This window comes from Monodelphis domestica, chromosome 5 (assembly GCF_027887165.1).
Source record: "Monodelphis domestica isolate mMonDom1 chromosome 5, mMonDom1.pri, whole genome shotgun sequence".
NCBI lineage: Eukaryota > Metazoa > Chordata > Mammalia > Didelphimorphia > Didelphidae > Monodelphis > Monodelphis domestica.
In genome coordinates this window covers 38,997,447-39,023,631 of record NC_077231.1, presented here as the reverse complement: position 1 = coordinate 39,023,631, position 26,185 = coordinate 38,997,447, and the positions used below count along the sequence as shown (strand labels likewise).

General features: G+C 40.3%; 1 protein-coding gene across 1 annotated transcript in view; it reads right to left on the bottom strand.

The window, feature by feature from the left end:
• Positions 1-19,995, bottom strand: part of ENDOU (endonuclease, poly(U) specific) — a 34,508-nt gene extending 14,513 nt beyond the window's left edge. Inside the window, exons 1-5 of the mRNA XM_001376085.5 lie at positions 19,824-19,995; positions 12,161-12,283; positions 2,833-2,898; positions 2,067-2,201; positions 1,714-1,885 (exon numbers count right to left, since the gene is read on the bottom strand). Coding sequence (XP_001376122.2) covers positions 1,714-1,885; positions 2,067-2,201; positions 2,833-2,898; positions 12,161-12,283; positions 19,824-19,878 — 551 coding nt within the window. The 5' untranslated portion in view covers positions 19,879-19,995. The remainder of the gene's footprint in view (positions 1-1,713; positions 1,886-2,066; positions 2,202-2,832; positions 2,899-12,160; positions 12,284-19,823) is intronic.
• Between the last annotated feature and the right edge of the window lie 6,190 nt (positions 19,996-26,185).

The window sequence follows — 26,185 nt, the reverse complement described above, 5'->3', positions numbered from 1 at the left end:
TCCTCTGCACTCCCCCTACCATAAAAGTGTATAAAAGTCTGCAAACCCCAGACTCAGGGCCAGCCATTTTGGGGGCTGAGCCCAAAGAGCAGTTTGCTTTAATAAAATTCCTCTTGTGTGTTACATTGTTGGTCTGGTTTCATACTTTGGATCATAACTGGGCACTTCAAGGCTAACAATAGATAATCCACTTCAGGTGGGGGCTAAACCCAAGCCGAAGTTGAGCGACTCTTCATCAAGAACCTTTCCCAGTATATCACATATCACACCCTTCTTCCAAGGATTGAACTAGGGACCTTCAGCTTGTGAGACTGATGCGCTGCCTATAGCACCAAAGAGTCTTGTTGACAGGAGTTGTGGTCCTAACCCAGACTTCCAAAAATGTGACTCCTCTCCAGTTCAGTGGCTCAACAAACAGCCAGGGCACACCAGCTCTACACTCCCTAGTTCTCATTGTTTTATAATTATTATTATTATCTCATCCTCACCCAAGAATTCATTCATTCCTCTTAAAGTTCTCTCTGAACGAACTAACAAACTCAAATGCTAGACATAAACACTAGGCTTTGGTTCAGGTTCCTTCCTTCACCACGCCCAGGCTAGTTTCCATCTACTCTGAAACTAACACTACTCCAGAGGCAACTTCCTGAAACTTTTAAATAGATGTGCGGAAGAGCCCCAGGGAATCACTGGACCCTGACTTACTCTCACAGATTCAAGCACTTAAGGCATTCTACCCCTGTCCTTCTGCCTTGGAGTATCTTCATTTTTTGACTAGTATCAGGCTCCCAAAACCCCCGCTATAATAGATTACATACAAAATATGATACACTATATTCAGCCCTATAAAGGAAATCAATCAACATAAATTGTCATTCCCTGAAAGGCTACTTCTCCCTGCTGTAGTATGTTTGCCTGGATACATTGTGTTGTTTACCAGCTTTTACTACCATAAATTCCATTCCTGCCTCCCACCTTTCCCTTTTGGATGCAGTAGTCTGATTAACTAGAGCCTGATCTTACATAGCTAAGGTTTACAAATTGGACATTTATTTTCCCATCTACTTCCTGTCCCCCTCCCTCAAGAATAGGGACTGACAAGCCAAGAACTTTTGAGGACAGCTAGAACTCACCAAATGCAATTATTTTAGTACTGTCTAGAACCCCTGCTCTGGTGCAGTGATTGCCTTCAGACCATTGAAAGGAAGGGCAAAGACCGACTCAGAAGTTACCTAGGAAGGGGAGAGAGGAAATGGAGGAAGAAGCTGAATCCTAAATCCTACATGCTTTTTTCCCATCAGATTTCCTGGGGCTAGTAGCTTCTCCTCTCTCCCCAGGTCATTCATTCTCTTTCACTTAGTCACTAGGAAGGTTCTACACTCACTCCAGACAATCCTACGTCTCTGGTGGTTTCTTCCATCCTGCCCAAGTTATCTTTTATTATGTTTCACCACTCAAGTCAATAAGAAAACCTGTTAGCTATCTAATTACTATCTCTCCAGCTTCAAGACACTCTTAATTTCCTTTACATTCTTCACAACCTCCTTTAGGTCATACATTAAATACCTTCCCCTTCTTTCAAATTCATGTTACTTTTCTGCTTCTTGGGTGAAAGACTTGGAGATTTAAGGACTGGGTTAGACTCTGAAGTAATGGGAATAGGAAAGAAGCAGAAAGAAAAAAAAAGTCTGGAGAAGAAGGGAGAAGACTCACGGCTCAGGGCAACGATCCACTTGGTCATTTGTTTCAGAGGGAGAGACACGGTTCTGGCTATTGAGAATGATGTCTTCCTTTCTGGCTTTGTTGGTGTCTGCCTTGTAGATCTTTTCTGAGATAGTCAGGAGTTCATCCTTGGTGATGGCATCACTCCTTCGGGAGAAACCATCTAGGAGGAATGAAGGATGGAATGTGGAAGAGCTCCAGGGAGGAGTTCAAAGCAGGCAGACCTTTCTGCTCACTCTCCCTGGGGTACCCCCAAAAAGCAAGAAGGAGCAGGCAGGGAAGAGCTGGAATTCCTCTTTTTTTGGGTAGTGGAGTTTTCATGGAGTGGTCATGGAAGGGCTTACCATGAGCACATAGACTTTCATAATCTTCACAACAGTTCCCAAAGTTTTGACACTTTGAATTGCAATGGCATGGGTGGTGTTTGTCAAAAGCTTCGTGACAACGGCCATGGCAAGAATTAGGTGCCATGTACATATCTGAAAGGACAAGGAGGCAACGATTAGCTGTTTACAGGTCATCCCAACAAAACCAAGCTGATTTTGGTCCCGTGAACCTGACTAGAAGTCATTTCATCCCTTCCCTCTTACAATTTGACAGATAAGAAAGAAGAGGGTAAGTGGAATTGTTTCTTCTTAAAGATTTCCAGGAAATAAAACACTACTCAAATTTTGCTCAGACTCTTCACAGTCAGGGCGTTAGTTTTGATATCTAATGGCTTCTACTGATGCTCCTCTCCTTTAAGTAATGCCTTAATAACGAATGCCTCATTGACGCTATATGAAACTTCCTGGAATCTAACCCTAGAATTCTCACTCTGGCTCTGTCCTAGTTGCCTAAAATTTGTTCTATTTCAGGTCTCTGGAGGTCAGGACCCACTAACATTTTGCCCAGGGGCATATCTTTGGTGATCACCTCCAGCTCATTCTGGCCTCTTCCAAATTTGATAATGCTATTACAAATAATACAACCTCCTTTTTTATTACCCTCTTTAATTTCTTACTAGCCCTTAGTTTTCTCTCTCTTCTTTTCTAGTAGGTTTCAACATCCTTAATATCAAGGTTCAGAGATTTGGGATTTCTAAACTTTTAGAGAAATAAAGAAACCTACTGCTGGCTGAGTCTGCCTCTTCTTCCCATTCTGTCTCTGTCTCCATTTCTTTGGGCTCTTCTTGACCTAAAGGACAGAAAGACAAAATGAAAAACCATTCCTATTCCTCACCAAGAATAGTCTAGTTCAGTTATATATAAAAGTAAGGGACTGGGTATGGTTACCAAACATCAAAGAATTAAAAAAGCAGGATGATAGAATAGGAAATATGAGAGTTTAGATTATTGAAATAGCCAAGAAAGTTTTATATGTAACCATTCCCACTAGAAAACAAAATTCCTTACTCTTTGAAATCGTTAAGAGAGTTTTTCTTATTTGCTCTCTTTTTCCGCATAAGTAGCATATTGGTCTCTGGTTTGTATATTCTCTTTGGGGTTGTATATTCTCACACTGGAGCCATAGCTACTCCAAAACTTTTATCAACTTTTCCAAGTTTATCAATTTTTTCCTTTAATGCTTTTATCTCCTTTCTTAATGCATCCACTAAATCACTATCATCAGCATCTTTCATTTCATGCCCATTATAAACATAAACTGCTACTCTCCTTAATTCATCAAGGTCCATATTCAATCAATATGGGCAACTGGTTTTGAAATAGTCCTTGACTACTTTGCAACAGTTTTTTTACAAAGTGTCTTCTCAGTTGTCTAATGTCTCTTTCTCTTGTTAAATCAATGTCTTTGTGTCTTCCTCCCAGTTCTATAAGTTTGTCCATGAACTGAGAAGGATCTTCTCCTATCTCTTGCTTTAACTTTTCAAATTTTGTCCAAATACCAGGTCTATCTGAAATGTTCTCATTGCATTCAGAACTGCCTCTCTAGCATGACATAATCTCTCATACACTTTTTCATCATTAATGTCCCAATGAGGGTCATTCTCAGGCCAGTGAGCTTCACTCCACTCCTCATTGGTAAGCTTGATAACTTTATCCTTTTCTCTTTTAGTTAGTAACTCATCTGGAAGATATTAAAAATCAATCCAGGTTGGATCAAATTGCCTGCATATCATCTCTAGCTTTTTTTTATCATAGCTATGGGCTCCTCCTCAAAAGAAGGAATGCTGCAATTAAATCCCTCCATATCCTGAGGAGTAAATGGTTTGTGGTGCCCAATATTTATGAATGTTCTCTTCTTTGGATTAAAAGTTGGTACTTCTCTTAAAAGGAATAGGCTAGGGTTTGTATTTTCCTTCTTTTGAGTTTTATTTTTTTCAGCCTTGGTGGGAGAATTAGAAACAGTAGGAGTGTTGGTTTGAGTTAAGTGAGAGATAGTTTCATTTTGTTGTATAATAGTTTCAGTCAATTGCAAGATACTATCTTCAACTTTAGAGAGAGTTTCAGTTTGGTGGGCAATAGTTGTAGTCAATTATGAGATGCAATCCTCAAGATATGCAAATCTAGTCTTCATTAATCTCTCTTTTAGTTGTTTCCTTTTCTTAGTAAGGATTAAACTAAGTACTTGATACAGATAGTATCCTTGAAACAATGTGGATAACACAAATACTCCCATAAGTGGTACTAATTGGAGACAATCCAAAACCGTGAGATTTAAAATCTCAGTGAAGGTCCCAGGAATTGGAAGTTGTCTGAGATAAAAAGGCACTACCTTTTTCACTAACTGTACCATGATATCAAGCATCATGGTTACACTCTTATCCTTTTCCTAATATTGGAAAGAATAGAAGATCAATAGATTAATCAAATTCTACCTAGTTCACCAGGCTGTGAAACATTAAATTTTTGGGGTAGGAGTTTGAACAAAAGTCAAGAGAGTAGCTTCTTAAACACAAAACACTTAGTTTATTACTAGGAAAGTATGGATAGGAAATAGGAAGGAGGAAAGTGAGAGTAATCTTATAATAGCTTATAACTATACCTAAGATCCTAATCCTAACTAAAATTTTTCTAGAAAACCCTAAATCTATCTTCCTTTTTGGCCAGTGTCTTCTACCAGAGCCAGGTTCTGGCCTAACTTTGCTACTCTGACTATCTAATAATTTACCCACTATCTATCTACCTATCTATTTAAGATCATCAATAATCAATGAGGATGTTAAGGCTTTAAATATGTCTCTCAGTCTCCAACTTTCAGTCCCAGAGAGAACAAGCCACACACTCCTCTTCCTAGGGGACCCAGAGACCAAAGCCCTTTCTAATTGCCAGTCTCCTACTCAGAAATCTTATTGCTCCCTTGCCTTTTTGTTAAGAGAGTTTTGTTATATTTATAAAAAGGGAGAAAATCAGAAAAACTCTCTTAAAAATGAAATAACAAACATCAACAAATGATAAATTACAGGATGATTATTCATTTTACAAATGGACTATTTTAATTAGAAAAGGAACCACACAACAAAAGTCCTTCATAAAAGGTTTCAAATTCTGTTTACATACAATTCATCAGTCTATTACATTATATAAGAGAGACTGGTTGAAATTCTTACTTGGGAACCTGAGGAGAAATCAAATCTTCACATGAGACCCTTAAAAATTTTTTTTAAACCTTTTACCTTCTGTCTTCGAATTTATACTAAGTATTGGTTCCAAGTCAAAAGAGTGGTAAGGGCTAGGCAATTGGAGTTAAGTGATTTTCCCAGGGTCACACAATTAGTATCTGAGTTTGAACCCAGGACTTCTCACTTCCTGGACTCTCTGAGCCCAGGACACTGAGCCCCTTAGCTGCCCCATGAAATGCTTTTTAATTAAAAAAGAAACAACAACTAAATAAAAGCCGAACATCTAATACATCTACTTCTCAAATGACAAACATATGACCTTCATGCATTTTATGTGTAGCAAAGGAAGGGGTGTCCTAATAAATACTTCTAAATATTTATTATTTGGAACTTTCCAAAGAAAAATGTATGTATGACACACTTTTAAGTTGAATCTGAATTATTAACATTTTATTCATTACTTTGTTAAGTTTAGACAATCAACAAAACATATCCAGCCCCAATTGGTAGTATTTATGGATTTCTAAGTTGAAAATGCTCACACTGAAAATTTAACAATTGGCTTTCACCAGCCAGTTAGAGCTGACTCCAGCACACCACTGCCAAAGTTGTCAGGGGAATCCTTGCTCAATTTGATGAACCCCTAATCAGCTTGTTTGGAGTTCAGGACCTGAACCTTTGTCAGAAAAGGAATCTTCCCAGGAAACTAGATATGTCCTAGGGCCTTGATGGAAAGATTTTTGATTGGTCCTCAATGACTGAGGTTACCTCTTACTGCTTGAGAATTAGGGGATAGACTAATTCCAGAAGAACCTCCTAGTCTGTTGTCAATAAGAGTTTGCTGAGAACCAACAAGGTCCTTATATCTGAGATATACAAGTAACAGAAATACATACAGCCAAAAGCTACATCTCAAAAGAATAATCAAAGGAGATGAATAATAGTTCTCAAAAAAAAAAAGGCAAACTACAAATGGCCATCTGAATTTTAAAAATCATTAATCATAAAAGAAAAGAAAAGCAGAACAACTCGGAGGTTTGACCTTAACAAATTGGCAAAAATGATAGATAAAAGGAGGGAATAATTAATTTTAGAGGTGTTATGGAGACACTAATACATGGTTGGTAGAGCTGTGAAGTGTTCCAATCACTCTGGAAAACAATGATGTGAAGGACTTGACTAAGATATCTCTATCTTATGACTTAGAGATTCCATGGCAAGGCATCCACCCCCAAGGAAACCAAGGACAGAAGAATCCTGTAATCCACATTTAGGAAAACCTTAGCCATGAGACAGACCTAAGCTTTGCTTGTAAGTTTTCCTGAAGGGATCCAGGTAGGAGCAACCTTGGGATAAGGTTCTAGTTTCCTGTGAATTCAGAGGGTTGGACAGTGAACAGGAGCCTGGATCACAGGCATATTTATATATAATAATAATGATAGCTAATATTAAATATATATACTATGTGGCAGGCACTGTGCTGAGCATTTTATAATTATTATCTCATTTGATCATCCCAATAACCCTGGGAGTAGGTGATATTATCCCCATTTTACAGATGAGGAAATTGAGACAAGTGTTGTCTATATATATATACACACACACACACACATATATATATATATATATATATATATATATATATATATATATGTACTTGGTCTTTGGCCTTTTGGTTCATTGTCTTTCCACTCTGCCCTGTTCACCCAACACAGAGAGTTGTAGCCTCAGAGAGCCAGATGTAAGTAGCAATTAATGATAATAATAATAATAATATCAATTATATAGTGCTTTAAAGTATTATCTCATGTTATCCTCCCAACCATCCTTGGAAATAGATGCTATTATTATACCCATTTATTTATAAATAAACTGAGGCACAGAGATGTGAAGTGAATTGTTTAATGTTACACAGTTAATAAACACCTGAAGAGAGATTTTTCTTTTAAGTATTTACCTTCCGTCTTAGAAGCTATAATGTGTATTGATTCCAAGGCAGAAGATCAATAAAGGCTCAGCAAACTCTATTAAGTGGCTTGTGCAGCCACGCAGCAAGGAAGTTGTGAATATGCAACCCCAACCCCCTTATGTATATTGTATTTTATATATTCTAGAATCTTGTAACATTTTATAACCACTCTATTCTGATATTTCTCCCCCCGTCCTCCCTTTAAAACTTCTGACCTTCTGTATATCCTCAGTCATCTTGTTCTATTCTTGTACGGCACATTGCTATGCTGTGAAATTATTAAGTGTGGGCACACAGGTTTTATTGCGTGCACTTTGCTGACTCCTCCTGTGTGACTTCCACCCTGTATGTAAAACCCCGGGATATGCAGATCTGCTGATTTACGCTCATGTCATCATTTCATTCTTAAGGAGTCTGCTCGCAAGGCTCTGGGTCTTCAGGGGCTAACCAGAGTCCAGCTTTCTGGTGAGATCAGCTCTCTGTCAATAAACCTATTTCCCTTTGGCTTGGAGACTTGGTTTTATTTTTGATGTCTTGTAGCTAATCAATTTCTGCCACAAAATGTCTGAGGCCACATTTGAACTTGGGACGGCCGTCTCTGAGCCTGCCTCTCAATCCATCAAGCTACCTAGACAGACTTTGAACTCAGGTCTTCTGCTTCCAGGTCTAGCACTGTAGCCACTGTGGCACCCAATTGTCTCAGCCATGAACTACACATTAATGAGCTGTTAAACTAATGCAAAATTAGTTTTCTTTTCATGAAGTGCAAAAGAATTCCTTAATTTAATTGGAAGAGGCTTTTTTGGTTGTCTGGCTAAAAACTGGCCCCATCCTTGGTGGCCTATAATTCGTTCTAAGCCATAGGATGAGTTTGAAACCAAGAGAGGCCAAGCAAGGAGTAAGTAGGGAGCCCCAGAGAGGCACTTCCTCTCTCCTTTGGCTCCAGTAGCCAAGGGCATCTTGCAGCTGAGGTCCTTGCCCCAGGAGACACCACCTCCAGGAAGGAGTGGAGATGCAGTCACAGAGGAAGGGTTCACAAAGCTCTGAGGAAAATGACAGTAAAGAGCCAGCTAAGGGCTCAAGAGAGAGCTAAGCCAGCCCTGGTAATTGAGAGTCAGAAGGGAGTAGACCCTGGAAAATCAGCTGAGTAAACTGTCCTGGGTGGGGACCTTCATGGGGATTTCACAAGGAAAGAAAGGAAGAGATGTGTAATCCTGGTCACATGTTTGGGGGAATGCTTTGTAGCTACGATTGTGGTGCTGTTTTAGTAAATGCCATTACTTTGGGCTAACTGAGTCTTTTAGCTGCTTGTTAAGGGAGGATTTATGAGCTATGCCAGTAGGAATGGGTCGCCTCAGGGTACCTTGAACCCAAGATAGTAGTTATTCCTCAAGGATCTCAACCTGAGAGTGTAGGTTGGAGGTAGCCAGCCTACCTGGGTAAACATGTGCCATGTTCAGAGTATCTGAAAAAAAAAACTATTTTGTATCTGCCTTGACAACTGTTTTTAGACACTTCTCTTGTACAAGAGCACTGTGCTAGGCAGTCGGACACAGATACATAGAGCACAGGTCCTACCAGCAAGGAATTAAGACTACAATAGAGGAGGGAAAATGTTATACTAATGTTACCAGACAAGATTGGACACGCCCAGTCCTAAGGAGCATGCCCCATATGTAGAATTGATGAAGTCCCTCTAACTGGTTCAAAGAGATGGACTTAAACTTGTTGTTGTATTTATAAAGCACTGCGGCAACCTTAAATTTTATATAACTGTTAGTGATCATAAGCACACTTTGGTCTAGATCTGTGATTTCATTAAGGTAGAGAAATAACTGGCCTAGAAATTATCCTCTAATGAATGTATGCAACTTCTTCTGTTGTCCAAGTTATGGTCTATAAGAAGTTACTGGAGACACCGAAAGGTTAAATGATTGCCTATAAACACACACACAGAGAAAACAAAGTTATATTTTTCCCTCTATAAAAGAATGATGAAAGAATGCCTTTTGGACCACGAGAAGAGATAGACTTTTGATTGGCTGCTGAACCAGAACAAGGGCCCATTCAAAAGGCACTAGCTGGCAAAAACAAGCCTTTCATGCCTGGCTGCTGTTCTGATGAAAGAAATATGCTGGAATGACATATGTCCCGTAAAGATAAGCATCTGTCCTTTGCTTTGATCTTCCCCGCTTTTAGGTGAAGAAGTATATGAGACAACTTTGTGAGCTTTGAAAGGTCAGAAAGCAGGCCACCAGAAGTTCAGGATTTGGAGTCCATGCCAGACTTTGTAGCTAGCCATAAGGAATGAAGTCCAGAATGGCCTGTTTGGCCCAGAGCTGATCAAAGGCAATCAAGAGTCACCCATCCATCCATCCATCCATCCATCCATCCATCCATCCATTGACTGGCTAGTCTACTTTTTGACTTTGATTTTGATTTTTTTGATTTTGATGAGACAAAATTGTCTATCAACTGCATTAACTTTGATCTTACTCCCTCCAGGGTCCAGGTGGTATAAAGGAGGGTGTTTCCTCAAGTGTTAGGGTAAAAGCAATGTCTTTACTTCTGTTTTGGCTATATCTTCTAAGCAGAAATTCCCCCTACCCCTTCCTTTCTTAAACCCTTACCTTCCATCTTAGAATCAATACTATATATTGGTTCTAAGGCAGAAGGGCAACAAGGGCTAGGCAATGGGGTTAAACTTCCTGCCCAGATTCACACAGCTAGGAAGTATCTGAGGACAGATTTGAATCCAGGACCTCCCTTCTCCAGGCCTGGCTATTTATCCACTGAGTTGTTCTCAATAGATATCCTTTTGTTGTTCATTATTTAACTGAAACCAGGTCTCCACGTTGATGGGAATTGATATCAGGGAGAAGACCTAGGAATAAGGGCTGGAGCCAAAGGCATTGGAGAAGATCCACCCCACACCCACTCTCAAACTCTGAGGAACAGGGGTAAGAACCCTGAGAGGAGATTTAGCCAGCTTTACTCTGGGGAACCTGCTTTGTCTGTGAGAATGGGGTTGGGATGAGAATTGGGATGAAGGGTCTTAGAGTCTGTAGGCTATATCTAACTATAATATGAAGGAGATTATGGTAAGAACAAAGTAAAGGTCTTGGTTTTCTAAGTGCTAGGAGACAGTCGTGGGAGAAATTTGAGGAGGTAAAGATCCCTTTTTACCTGGGAGTGGAGGGAGGAGAGAAAGGGAAAGATTCTTGGAAGATGGAGCATCTGGGTTGGTCTTCATGAAAGACCAAAGCTTCAAATTGCAGAGAGGAAAGAAAGGTACATCCCAGAAATGATGCACTGTGTGAACCAAAGCCGAATGAAAACAAGAAATGGAGAGTTGTCCGGTCTGACTAGGCCCCCGTTCTCCATGAAGGGGATTAGTAGGAGATAAGACTGGAAAAAAGAATGGAGACATTTTGCAGAATTATCAATAACATATTTTAAAAACATTTTTTCATTTGAGCCTCACATAAACCTCATAAGTAGGTATTACAAGATGTGTTATCCCCATTTTACAGATAGGAAACTTGAAGCTAGAGGTACCTTTGTTCATGGTCACTCAGCTATCCATCCAAAGTCTTCCTGACTCCAAGTCTAATTCTGTGTGCAGTAGACCATGCTGAAAGGCTTTTAACACCATGGTACTGTTAAGTCTCTTTGATCTAGTTAGGGGAAGCTAAAGAGGCAAAATGCTGGTCTAGTATCAAGAAGGCCTGAGTTCAAATTTGATTCCAGATACTCACTGGCTGTGTGACTCTGGACTTAATCTCTGTTTGGTTGATTTTCCTCATCTGTAACATGAGGGTAATAATAGCACCTCCCTCCCAGGATTGTTGTGAGGCTCCAGTGAGATCAGATGTGTAAATCACTTAGCATAGAACCTGACGCAAGTAAAAGCTGTATAGATATTAGTTATTATCATTATTAAATGGTATGACAATGCAGAATTATTGAACATTTTTGGATGGAGGGGTGCCATGATCAGAGAAATGAAGAGCTTTGGAAATGTTTTGCATATCTGCACATGTTATTACTTATGTCAAAATGTTTGTCTTCACAGTGAGGGAGGAGAGGAAGAGAAAGAATTTGGAACTCAAAAATAAACAAATGTTTAAATTGTTTTTACATGTAATTGGGAAAAATTAAATATTTAAAAGGAGGAATGAAAAAGAATATAACAGAATAGATTATGAAAGATGGTCTGGAGAGAGCATAGGGAAGCAGGAGGACCAGTTACAGGGCTACTATAATAGCTTAGGCAAACAAAAATAAAAACACATCACATCATTTGAAATTGTTTCCTCTTTACATTTACAATTAAATAATTCCACAGGTGCATCTTGCTTTATGCAACAGACATTCTTAAAAAGTTGTTCATAGCTATAGTTTAGCTAGATTTGGGGATACAAGGACTTTTGGGGGCTGCCCTGGCAACCCAACCTACATGTTAACTTACTTCTATAAGAAATGTGTCCCAACTTCCAAATAACTGATCTACCACTGAATTTTTGGAACAAAATGAAAGGGTACTGCCTATACTTTAAAATACTAGCCTGATGGAGAATGGGAGGGGAAATCAAGAGCATGATCCCATTTCATTTTCTGCCTAGTAAATCAAAGATGGGACACTTGACACAAAGCGGGTGGAAGCTGAGCTCTTGACTCTGGACCAGAATAGAGGGAAGTGACTCTGATTTTTATGTATCTGGGTTAGACAGAGAGCCTCCTCCCATGATCATCACATTCCTGTTCCTGACGGCACATATTCTGACTCAGTGCCTGCCCCCTCCGCCCAGAAGACTAGCAGACTAAACCAGAATGAGTCCCTCTAGACAGGGAGGATATGATAAGACATTGGCACGTGCCCCCGGGCACCCTGAAGAGCAACTCACTTGTACACAGTTTCTCGTAGTCCTCACAGCAGTCCTTGTGCTGCTCACACTGATGGTTGCACTGGCAGTCAGCTGCCTTGTTCAGTTGCTCTCCACAGCGGTGTGCACATGATTCCATTGTCCCTTTTGGCAGCAAGAGACATAAGGTCAGGCTTATGGTATCTCCATTCTCAAAGGAGCAGGATTCCACACCAGCAAGCTCTGGGGGACTCCAAGAAAGGCTCAGAGACAACAAGAAAAGTGGCCCCAACATACAAAAAAAGGCAAATGTCTCTGCTCATAGGACACTTTCCCTCCTCTTTATAACATGGCCCTCCTAGCCATTTTAGGGCTTCATGATATCAGTGCCACCTTAACTGCATCTTCTCCTCAATCCCCTTTATCAAATCCATTCTATTTCATCTCATCATGCCCCCTTTTTGTCTCTATTCCTCTCTCTTCTACCTCTTCCATTCTTTCCACAACCTCCATCCCATCTTCTCTGGATGTAAAATATGAGTCCCATTCCATTTGTCCTTTTCCTATCTCCCATCCCACTCTGGTTTAAGGGTCATAGTAGAGTTGGAGCTAGGATTAATGCTGAAATTGAGTTAGTCCCAGGGAGGAGTTTAGATTAGGATTAGGGTATGGGATAAATCTTAAGGTTTGTAGCTAGGGTTAAGGTTCAAGTCAAGTCTGAGCTAGAGTTTAATGTTGTAGCCAGAGTTTAAATTGCATACAAGCAGTTCAAATCTGGCCTCAGACACTTCCTTTCAGTGTGACTCTCCACAAGCCACTTAAGCGCGTTTATCTAGCCTTTGCCCTTTTGTTTTAGTCATTACTAAGAGGAGAGTAAGGGTTCAAAAAACAAACAAAAAGGGTTTGCATGCAAGCAGCTGTGTTGAAATGGGAAGTCCACTACTTTGGAGTTGGAGGGCATGAGTTTAATTCATATTTCCATTACTTAGGGAAGCCTGTTTTCTTCATCTGCAAATAAGAATGATAATTGTACTACCTAGTTCACAGAGATGTCGTGAGTATAGAGATCATGTTCTTCTTGGAAAGTACATCTCCTACAGAAGTGATGGTGTTTGCATTCAACTAAAATTGGTACTAAGGTGTAAGACTCTATGGCTTACAAGACTCATCCACAGGGTCGGCCAGTCCTGTGACATCCTGTTTGGGGTAACGAAAAATGAAGAGTAACAAAAGAAGAGATGGACACTATATGAAAAGAGAGAAATGGTGCCAATTTTATTTGCTTCACACAGAACTTTTATAGGCAAAGACTACTTAGACAAAACCCACAGGAATTTATGATTCTTCATTCCAGAAACCCTAACCTTGGTCCAGGGATAGGCAGGTGTTCAAAGGTTAACCTACATTCTTCGTTTATTACAAATACAAACAAGGGGAAGAGGGGCAGACATGGGGATAGGCGCCCACCTAATCGCAATTTGCCTCTCATAAATGTTATCCTGCATCCTTCATGTTTACTGTTCCATCCTTGGTCCCAGGATGGGTGAAGGTCAATCCTCATCTTTGTCTGAAGCAAAGACAAGCAAGTCCACAACTTTATCTTAAGCAAATACAAATAAAGAAAAGAGGAGGTATTCCTCGACTACACTAAGGTAGCATTATCAATTTTAGGATTTCTTATTAGTCTGTGTGGGATATAGTCCCAAAAGAGAACAAGTCTTCTCTTTTTGTTCTTTATTCATATCAGTTGTGTCCAAGTCTTCGTGAACTTATTTGGGATTTTCTTGGCAAAGATACTGGAGGGCTTTGCTATTTCCTCCTCCAGATCAATTCTACAGATGAGGAAGCTGAGGCAAAAAGGGTTAAGTAATTTGCCCAGGGTCACGCAGATCATTTTTGTCTGAAGTCACTTTAGAACTTTGAATTTAGGAAGATGAGGGGCAATGGATATGCCAGGCCAGGAGTCAGGAAAACCTGGGATCACATCTGATCTCAGATACTTCCTAGCTGTGTGACTCTGGATAAGTCACTTAATTCCAATTGCCTAGCCCTTGCCACTTCTGTCTTGGAATCAATACTTAGTAGCAATTCTCCAACAGAAAGTAAGAGTTAAAAACAAAAGTAGTGTATAGACATACAAGTTCATGACCACATCTGGAAAAAAGGAACTAATCAGGATTCACTAAGGAAGATGGGTCACCACTGTCATCTTCATATAAAAGAGTCAGCACATACTATCCAGTCAGGGCTATAGTTAAACTGGTGGTTTAATTTTAATTCCCTCTATGCTTAGGGATAGCACAAATATCAGTGAAGTTTAGAATTAGGGTTAAGATTATCAGTGAAGCTAGGATTAAGAGTTAGGCTCTTGGATTTTTATTCTTGTTCTTGTGAAAGTGAGGACTATAGGTTAAGGCTGATATGAAAAGTTACTGTTGGTATGGAGATTAACTAAGCTTAGTGACTCAGATGTGAATTTTGATGATGATTTGAGTTAGAACTGGATTTGATATAAAGACAGTTATTAGAATTGGAGTTTGCTTTAAATGTTTAAATATGGTAGTGTTGTGGGGTGGGCCAGCCTCCCACAGGGGATGGAGTCTTGGAGGTGGGACGTGTTTGGCAGAATGATGGATGGGACACAGCTTTTGCATTCAACCCGGATGCGCGCAGGTTTCACAGAATAAACTGCTCCACCTTGGCTGACACCTGGCTTTATTTTATACCCTCATGATCACACATCTACTTGGCACACAGTTTCATTCTCAACATACATTTTTCCATAGACCCTAACAATAGACTGTAGCCTAAGGAAATAATCAATAAAACATTGTTGCTATAGATGAATGACATAAACAGGGTGATCTAGAGGTTAGTTCTCCCTGACCTAGGAGAATCATTGTTACTTTTGGTCAGCCTTCACAATCAATCACAATTACTTAGGAGATGGATAACAAAACATTTTGTAGCTAAGTACAAGGTTAGAAGGTAATTTGAGACAGACCAGATTTGGGGTTTTCCTCAATTTGCAAATTCTATTTTTCTTGTGTTACTTTAAAGCACCTGGCAGTGTTGCCTGGTTTCTGTCTGCAGTGGAGTGTGTCTTGAAGGTGATTTATGTTCTTGGCTTGCCTGACTTGTAATGGGAGTGAATGTAACTCTGTGGAGAGGGAAATGGGGAAGGCGGGGAGGGGGTGGGCAAATGGGTAATGATCTTTAGGTTTTAATTCTGTGAATGTAATCTTTTAGGGTAATAATCTGGGGGGGATTAAGGTAGGATATATGTGTGTTAACCCTATAAATCTTTGCTTTCATATTATTTCTCCTGTGTTGGGGAGGGAATAATAATCATAACAATTCCATTAGAGAGAGAAGCCACACAGGGAGGGTTCCGGGGGTGCCTTATTTTTCCAGGAACTCACTTTGCAACTCTGGAACTCACGTGTGACCATGTCAGACAGTGTAGACTTGATGACTTCCCACATGGTAGAGATTGGAACTTCTTTTTAACTCTTACCTTCTGTCTTAAAATCAATACTAAGTACCAATTGCCTTCGGTCTTAGAATCAATAATAATTATAGATTCTAAGGCAAAAGACAAGGCAAATAGGGTTAAGTGACTTGCCCAGGGTCACACAGTTAGGAAGTATCTGAGTTGAGATTTGAATTTAAGTCCTCCCCATTCCAAGTCTAGTGCTGTATCCCCTATGCTACCTAGCTGTCCCAGGACTAATGTTAATAACGTGATATATGGTGTAGTTTAAGATCACCTTTAAAATCAATCATGAAAACAGAATATATAATGTATTCTAGAAGGATTGAACAGGTAGTTCCCAGTTTCTGAACACAATGTTGAAATGAGGTTTGGATTATGTTTAGGGTCAGGGTATGGGGTAAATCTTAGCTATTGAAGCCAGGTTCAAGGTTAAAGTTCAGTTGTGGGCTGCAAAGTCCTTGGGGAACTTCAGGATCATTGCAAGGGGTCCAGGAATTCATATGTGCTCTGAGCATCATCCTTTTGGTTTCCATTTAGCTTTAACAATATATGTGGCATTAATCCAACCACTTTCTTGTAAAATTGTTTAAAATCAGTGTTCAAAAAGGTCAGGAACCACTAGCCTTAGATCAGGCCAAGTGTTGGAGGTTATTGATATGGCTAGAAATTTGAATAAAATCTGTTTTGCATTTTTTTGGATTGGGAGTTACTTAACAGCAAGGTTTGCGTGAGGAGTTAGCTTTGGTATCTAATTTGAAATCTGTTTTAGGTTAGGGATTACAGTTCAAATTCCAGCTAGGTTAAACTGTTTAATGTTTTAGTGGCACTTGGATACTCCATGCCATTGATAATGTATAAAACAAGCAAATTGTCTGGAAATGTTTTATCAATTAGAGATCCCATTTAATACCCCCAATCCAGTAGCCTCACTTTGTATTCTTCAGACCCATTTTTAAACATGTTTATCTATCAGAAAACCAAAAAAAAAAAGGGGGGGGGCAACTTTTACTTCTCTGTCCAGGGATGTCCTGGAGCCTGCTCATCCTGGTTCGGGAGAGCTGATTGTTAAATTTTCAGTATGAGCGTTAACCCCAAAGAAATCAGCAAACACTATAAAGTCAAGGCTGCTTATTATTTTGTTGATTGTCTAAACTTAAGAAGATGATGGAAAAAATGTTATTCATGAAGATTAAACTTAGAGGAGTCATGAGTAATCCCTCCCCCTCTTTCTTCAGAGTCCTGGTTGTCAAACACTGACCAGCACACCACCATCTATATCCCAGAATTGTTGGGTCCAGGATCCCAAGAATCTATTTTATATTTTGTAAAGAAATATTAGAATATAAGGGAAGACAGAATTGATAAAGGATCTGTGAAAGCAGCCTAATGATACAAGTGACTTTTCCCTAGAACGTGATTTGGACCTCAAATAATTTCTCCCTTGGGAGGTTCATGTCTGGAAGACACTCCCTGATCTTTAAAATTGGTAATCGCTTTTGGCCCAAATCCAGAAACCAGAAGGGGGAATATTTAAGAACAGGTAAAGCCTGCCAATCAGCTTAGCACCAGGCTCAGGAAGGAGCATAACCAGAACCCAAGGAAGAGAGAAATGGGAAAAATTAGGTGTCCAGGATAAGCTAGTTCAATGGAGAAATGAAACCATTCAATTCCAGCTGTCAGAGCCAGTTTGAGAAGAATTTGAAACCCCATTGGTTAGCGAGGTGACAGGAAAAAGAAAGTCAAGAAGAACCAAGTTTATAATTCTGCCTCAGACACTTACTACTTGTGTGAGTCTGGATAATGTAGTTAAACCACTATCTGCTTCACTTTTCCCCATCTGTTGAATGGCTCCCTCATAGGATTGTTGAATGATAAAATGCAATTAAAGACTTTGCAAACTTTAAAGTATAATATAAATGCTAGCTATTCAATTGGCATATTTTAGGGAGGCCTCCATTGGAGCAAATGGAATTGTTTTTTGGTCTTTCTAGAAACACAATTTTGTTTGGTGCCCAGGAGGATCCTCTGTATCAGCTGGCTCTTCACAATTTTTGGTGGGACCTTTGACTTTAAAGTTAGCCAGTCTTTGGGGGGCAGCTGGGTAGCACAGTGGATTGAGAACCAGTCCTAGAGATGGGAGGTCCTAGGTTCAAATCTGGCTTCAGCCACTTCCCAGCTGTGTGACCCTGGGCAAGTCACTTGACCCCCATTGCCTAGCCCTTACCACTCTTCTGCCTTGGAGCCAATACACAGTATTGACTCCAAGACGGAAGGTAAGGGTTTAAAAAAAAAAAAAAAGTTAGCCAGTCTTTGGCAAGGGTTGAGGGACCCTCCCCTTGCCATGCTAGGGAACATGGATTATAGGCACTAATCAGTCTGACTAATCCATTCTTAATTCTTTCACTCAGCATCTACCTCATTCTGTTTCTGCCAGACTTATTAGATGAGACACATGGATCAGTGCCCCACCTTCCTCCTTTTTTCCATCTGTCATCCTCTTTCTTTGGCTGTATATATGTGTCGGTCTGTCTCTCTTTCTTTTGGTCTCAATTCTTCTTCCCTCCTTTCTCTGATGACACATTTAATCTTATTATCTTTCCTATTTCCTTAGGCTGACGCTATAATATGTTTGAGGCAGCTGTGGTTCAGTGGTTAAGAGCACTGGGCCTGGAGTCAGGAAGACCCAAGTTCAAGTCCAACTTCAGACACTTACTAGTTGTGTGACTTTTGAAAAGTCACGCTTACCCTCTGATTGCCTGATAAATAGAGCCACTGCTGGAGATCCTGGTTACAGGAACACAGGATCCTACACAGGAACAACTGATCAATTTCTCTAAGGCCTTAAGTTTCCATCCAAATTCCCTCAAAAATAGTTTCTCAAAAATTTCTTCAAAACCAGAAAACACACAGGTTGGCAGTGTAGACATTGCTGGGATAGTACAGCCATTCCCCCTCAGTTCTGATGCTTTGGCATAGTGAATAGTATAAACAGAGATAGTCTTTCTTTTCCCAGTGACATATGGGAAGTCCTTGAGATGCTCATATAAATCTCCCAACAGGAGCACATTGATTCACTCAATTCTCATAGGAAAAGCAGCTCAGGCTTTACATCTGGAGCTCTGCTTTTTTCTTCTGTCTACAGGAGACTGAACAAGATCCATGGGCTAAAGGGAAGAAAAGCTGCTACCCCCTTCCTTTATACAGGGAGACTCCATCCTTTCTCTACAGAAGGTTCCAACCTCCTCTCCTTATACTTCAAAGTATTAGTTTCTTAGCCAAGCATTGTCTACACACTTTCTACCCAGGTGGACATGAACATTTCTGTATCTTAGAGCTTCAGTCAGGCTTGAGAGATGCTTGATTCCCAGCAGTGGGAAGAGAAGGGAGACCAAGAATCCCCTCCAGTGTTGGGTTGATCAGGGTCTTTGTCCACATCCTGGGGGAACAAAGCCCTTCTCCTTAAAGAGAAAGGCAAATTGGGGAGCAATTGGAAGAAGTAAGCAATAGTTGTTCTCTCTTTAGGAGAAAACAGCATCCCAAATTTGGAAGAGGGAGCTCCTCCTCAGCATTCTGCCTGTGGTCCCTTGATTAGCATTTATTGCTCTCTACCAATCAGACAACCTTCTGTACTGTGGGAGATTCAAAGAGTGCCCAGGGCTCTTAAGCTTCTTTTTCAAGCACCCTCCCCTCTAACTGGGGACTTGAGGCAGGTTCTTCGGTCTGTTTGCTCCTCCTGGCCCAGCCACCTTTAGCTTTACTAAGGAGACACTCTACACAGAAACTGCCTGTCTAGCTGAGACTAATCTGGAGAGATTTTCAGGCTCCCTGCCCCACCATGCCATAAAAGTCAATGTGGGGTAATTACCAAGATTGACCAAACATCTCAAATACAGGAGTCACAGCATCACACTGCCCAACTCGTAATGACAGAAGATATGTCATTCTGGGTCACTAATAATTCAATGGAAGCAAAGCATTTTGTTTTGCAATAGTGCAACTCTCCTTTATGATAATTCAATTCACAGAAGCATCCAGTACCTTGAGACCAACAAAGGAGTTTGAAAAAGATAATCAGAGGGAGGAGGCTGGCTTTAGATCAGAACTATGTCCTCTCTTGCCCTCAATATTTCCCCAAGCTCGCCTGTGCTTTTCTTCTTCTAATATACCACTTTATCCATGGCACTACCTCCCCTTTCCCCATATACTCACCAGCCCAGGCTAGCCGGCAGATGAGGGCCAAGAAGAGGAGGTCTCTGGTCCCCATGATGCAAAGGCAGAGGTAGGCTTTTCTTGTTCCAGAGGAAATTCCACAAATTCTAAACGAGCCTATCTTCTGGACTGCGCCTTTTAAAGGCTCAGGGCTTGTGGAGCTGGTGCTTCCAGATCTTTTCAGGAAGGGAAAAAAAGGGGAGGGAAACACTAGTGGGCAGGAGGCAGAAATGAAGGTGGGGCCCTGCAGCTGTTTGAAGCCAGAAGGAAGGAGCCTAGGCAGGCAGGTAATTCCAGCTGTTTGTGGCTTCCCTCTGCCTAGAAAATAGGTCATCCACAAACAGGATTGGGGTTGACTCCTAGAGAAAAGAGATGCCTGAACTCACACCTGGACCAGTTAAGGTATAAGAGAAATGGACAACCCTGAGTTTTTTTTTTTTAAGTTATATTTTATTTGATCATTTCCAAGCATTATTCATTAAAGACATAGATCATTTTCTTTTCCTCCCCCCTACCCCCCCAGCCCTCATAGCCGACGTGCAAATCCACTGGGCATTAGATGTTTTCTTGATTTGAACCCATTGCTTTGTTGATAGTATTTGCATTAGAGTGTTCATTTAGAGTCTCTCCTCTGTCATGTCCCCTCAACCGCTGTATTCAGGCAGTTGCTTTTCCTCGGTGTTTCCACTCCCATAGTTTATCCTTTCCTTATGAATTGTGTTTTTTTTTTCTCCTAGATCCCTGCAAATTGTTCAACCCTGAGTTTTTTAATGTCATCAAATACCTCTTGTGCTTTGGGTTGGGAATCCACCCATCGCTTTCTCCAGGTCTGGCCAAACTAAGTTGGAGTTGGGGTGTTGTGGAGAAAAGAGTAGGAGTTGAGGCCTGAGAGTGAACTGGTCAGGAAGCGTTTATTAGTCACCTGTTATGTGCTAAGCACTGTACAAAGAGTTTAGAACACAAAGGAAGGCAGAAACAGGAGAAAGGGATAATGACTGTATTAGTAGCAAATTCAAGCTGTATGAATTACACAAGAGACCTTAGAAATGTGTCTGCTCTTGGAGTCAACCTCTCAGCTATTTCCCATATGCCAGACTTAAGGGATAGGCATTCCAATGACCATATCCTGGGCTCAGTCATTGTGGAGGGAGGTGGGACTGCGCCCACTCATCTGAACTTTTCACAGACTGCTCATGACCTTCCTAGTGCTGTCACACCTTGTTATTGACGTTTCTGTGTTGCGGTTCATTTGCTTCTCTCCTCAACTGACTAAATTCCTTGAGAACAGGGACAAAAGGTTCTTTGGACGGTTTCCCTCTAGAGCACCTTACACAGCGCTGTGCATGAGATGTCTGAATTCACAGGTACATTGCATTCAGCTAAGTGTGTTTAAGGGTCTTGAAGTGAGTAAGGAGAAGGGATGTGGCTGGCAGGACACCATAAGAAAATCCTGTCTTCGGATTATTGTTCTTTTTTTTTTTTTTAATAAATCAGGTCTTTTCTTAGTCAGTGTCGGGTTCCTACCTACCCTTCCAGTCTTTCTCTTGACCCTACCCAGAATGATCTCCTTTAACTTTAGACCCATCAAACTAAAACTCAGACAATGATTTTCAAGCCCACATTTCTGATTCTGTTAGTTTGGGGATCTCTGGTTTGGATTTTGACAGTGATTTGTCCATGATTCTGCTGATTCCTGGGGGGAAAGTACTGTATTTCACTGAGTTTACCCCTATTTCTAAGCTTATTGACTTTATGCCTTGTTAACTACTTAATAATATGGGTCCCTTTTCACACATCCCTGACTTCGAATCTCTTGAACCTGGGAACAAAACAAACACATACTAAGTGTTACAGATTAGATAGATAGAATTATAGACACATATTTATCCATCCATCCATATATATTCTAATATATAAGAATTATCTAATATATATCATATGTATAGTTGTTGTTTAGTTGTTTCAGCCATGGCTGACTCTTTATGATTCTATTTGGGACTTTTTGGCAAAAATATTGGAGTGGGTTACCATTGAGTTAATTTTTTTAACCCTTCCCTTCCATCTTAAAATCAATACTGTGTATTGGTACCAAGGAGAAGAATAGTAAGGGCTAGGCAATAGGGATTAAATAACTTGCTTATAGTTACACAGCTAAGAAGTGTCTGAGGGCAGATTTGAACCTAGGACCTCTAGGCCTGGCTCTCAATCCACCGAGCCACCTACTTTCCCTCTCTTTGCCATTTCCTTCTCCAATGTATCCCCATTTTATGATGAGGAACTGAGGCAGGTGGGGGTTAAATTTTGCCCAGGGTCACACATCCAATTAGTGTCTGGGTCCATATTTGAACTCAGACTCCAGACCCATTGCACCAGCCAGCTGCATATGTACATAAAAACATTTAATAGAACAGGAATTATTTAAATATAATTATAAAATATAGTCTTAAGTACAATGTAATTATATTTATATTATTGATTACATATGAAAGGCCTATGATGTAACATATAATTATATTTTATATACTTTATATTTATATAATTTATATTACACACATGCCAAATGAGTTTTCCAGTCCAATCTACTCCAAATAATTTATAGGAGTAAGGATTTAGAACTGGAAGAGAACTTAGTGGAGGAGAGACTTGACTGTAAGGCTTTTAATTCCAAGTCTAGCTGTCTTTCCACTCTATCATCTCATCTTTGAAGAGAAGTGAATGTGACTAATAGTACCGAGTAACTCTCCCAGGAGGGTTATCCATCATCATATCATCCCTCTTCCTGATGAGCATTGGAATTCCATGAGTTTCAATACCCACAATAGTATCCTAGAAGAGTCCTTGAAGCTAAACTCTCCTTTTCCCATTCTCATAGCACAGTTTCTGTCTGCTTTATCGAATATCCTACTTTCCCGATTCTTGTCTCACTGTTCCCACAAAATTAATTGGAAAGCAAAGCCATTATTTAGTGTCTAGTGTCCACAGCAGGAGATAGAGAGCCAGATAGGCAGGAGTACAATAAAAGCAGAGACAAGCCAACAAAAGAGACAGACAGATAAAGATAGAGAATCTGGAGACAGGTCATTAGAAGAACCTCTAGCATGCTGGTAGCATCTTGACATCCTCAGTGTTCTCCTGCCTACCTAAAGGTGACTGCAATAGCAGACAGTCAGGGTTACTGGCCCCAAATCAGAAGAATATATTCTCAGAGTTGTTTGTCCAATAGTGAGTATAAGTTTGCACAAAGCCATTCACACCTCAGCCTACCTGCCTTTAGGACCAAGGGCACACGCTTTTAGGGTTGTCCTAGTCTGTAGCATTGCTTTCTTTGTCAGAAAACAATGGCCTGGCTCTGAAGAAAACTGTGGTCCCACACGTTTACCTCCAGATGGAAATTTGGGCTGTGAATGCAGGAGTTGATGACTAGACCATTCCTCCCCACTCCCCACCTGCCATTGGTTTATTATCTTCCTAACTTGTGTCCCGGGTTCTAAAAAATAAAAAAATTCAGAATATCATGTATCCTCATAAATTAAGAAGAAAGTATAATTTCTCTCATTAACTCCTCAGTTGGCTCTGAATCCTCACCCTGTGCATGAATAAACTAAAAAAGCCTCTTTTCTCATAAACCTTCACTCATCTCTCTCAGGATCAAACTCCTGTCTCAGGAGATTAGGTAAAATCAAGGTTGCTGACTATATAATTAAATAAAAACTAGAGTCACTGCAACCTCTGTGTCTTCCACAACTTCAGAAACAAATTCCACCATTCTCTCTCAGGATGACAATCAAAGTCTCTGCAGAATTCTTTAAAGATTATTTTTTCTATGGCATACCTTGCCCACAGGATACCATTGAATTAACTCACTCACTTCTCTCAAAAAAAATTTTAGGGGCCTGCTAGGTGGCTCAGTGTCTAGAGAGCCAGGCCTGGAAAGGAGAGGTCCTGGGTTAAAATTTGACCCTGGGCAAGTCACTAAAAAACTGCTTTTTTTTGCCTTGGAAGCAACACTTAATAGTGATTCTAATACAGAAAATAAGGTGTGGGGTTTTTTTTTAAATGTCTCTTTAGTCTTTCTCAAAGACAACAGTTATTTCATTTATTTATTTATTTATTTTTAGGAAAGAAAGTTGTCTTACTCCTTTCTCTCTGGGTCCCACACAGTCTCTCAGCCTTGACAACTAACTCTTTCCAGATGATAATAAAATTCTAAGCTTCTATTCCTTCCTAAATGTTGAGTAGTAACTCTATTTCTTTGAAAGAGATCTTTGGAGCTAAGTGTTATAATAATAATTAGAAGCTGATATTAATAATGACTAATAACATATGTACTTGGAGCTTTAAGGCTTAGAAAGTGTTTTCCTCTTAAAAAAACACTATAAATCAGGTTGTGTGACTACTATGATCCTCATTCTATAGGCAAGTGTAATAAAGTTACTTGTTGAGGATCATGAAGCCAAGAAAAATGGTAGCTGGGATTTGAACCCTGATCTTCTGAAGTCAACATCTCTGTATGACCTCCTCTGTCCACAGAGATCTGTCTAGGGATCCTGGAGACCTCAAGCTGTCAGAATAGAATAAGTTGGCTTTCTTGCATCCACTGAAGAAGTACCTAGTATTCATCAAGGCACTTAAGTACACCATACAGCTTTATCTCCTAGACTAGTACCCAATGTTCTGAATCTTTCCTATATTCTAAACCTTCAGGACCTTCATCTCTAATTTCTACAGTGATGACTAGCTAATCTGACCATTAATCTATGCCAAGGTATTGATGTAATGAATCTAGCTTGCTCTCTAACATGTTTGCATTTCATAGGGCCTTCTAAAACCCATGCCTAAACCCAAAGGACTGACTCTGAGTGGGGATTTCAGACACTGTAGAAGGCTTCCATGGAAAATAGTGTTAAGGGTCTTCCTATGCCTCAGATCATAGCATGTAGGCAGCTTCCTCTTCTACATAGGGGTAGGACTGGCTTGGGTTTACCCTAAGAAACATTGCCATGTGGTGGACAGAACACTGACCTGGGAATCAGGACACCTAGGCTCTAGTCCTGACTCTGTTCCTAAGTTTCTCAGAGACCATGAGCTAATGCCTCAGGACCTCAAATTCCTTGTCTATAAAATAGGGCTGAGTGGGTTTCTAAGACCCATTCCAGTTGTGAAATTCTATTTTTCTGTCACATGCTTCTACTCAAAGAGTTGTTTAAAGACCAGCAAAGTATATTCCCTCACTTTGACCCTTTTTCTAATGTTTCTACTGCCCCCCTCCCCCTCCCAAATTTTGGAGGTAGGAGAGCTGAGGACACAGGTTACTTGATAAAATGGTAGAAAGGCTAACATTTTCTTGATACTTACACGGTGGCCTCAGCACATTGGTGAGATACAATCACTCTTGCTACATGGCCTCTGAGCCATGTATCCTTGTTGTCTGAGACCACCCAATTTGGCCTGTGTAATCTTTGAAGCCCATCCCCAAGACCTATCACTTATTTGGGTAATACTAAGCTAAGGAGCCAGGAATCCTTTCTTGCATTTTTTAGACTTGTTCAGACTCTTACTCCAAGAGCCAAGATATTGACTATACTTATTTCTTGCCAGTCCTCATCTCTTCAGCAAACCATAGTAGATTCTTAGACTTTACTTTTGCTAAGAATTGTGATTGCGCCTTTCTCACACCTATATTTCTCGCTCATCATTTGGCCAACCCAAATAGTATTCTTTGTCTCTTTTCCATAAAAATATCTTCTCTAGGAAGCCCCTTAAGGTTGGAAAAGAAGATATTCTCAGGATTGGGATGAACCAATCTTGGGCTCTGAAGACCATTTTACTTCTCCCTGTTAATAACTGTAGACATATATTCAGGTCAGGTCAGTTGAGGCCAAGGTTTCCTCAAGTGAGGAGTCTTGGTTCTTGAGTCTGAAGCTCCAGGTTGTCTCCCTCCCTCAGATCAGAGGCAGCCAGAAAGACCAGGAATGAGTACTTTTTCAATCCAGGCCTAACGCTCTGGAAAAAGAACTTATCAGGTTAGGTGTTTCAGGGAGACTAGAACTTTTCAGAAATTATAGGGAGGTATATTAATTCATTGCTGGGCCATAGTGAAGTCAGAAAAAGGATGTGTAAAGAGGTCTATGGAGAACAAAGGGATGGTGATGGTGCATGGTAGAGGCATGGCTATAAACAGTGAGCAGCCATTTATTTCATTCATATAACCTCTTATTAACTGTCTTTGTGCCCTTGGGCTAGTGTGTTTCACTGCATCTCAGTTTTCTCATCTGGAATATGGGGGGGGAAATATCTTCCCTATATAACTTGTAAAGATAAAGTAAGATAATGTATCAGAAAGTACTTTGGAAAGTAAAATG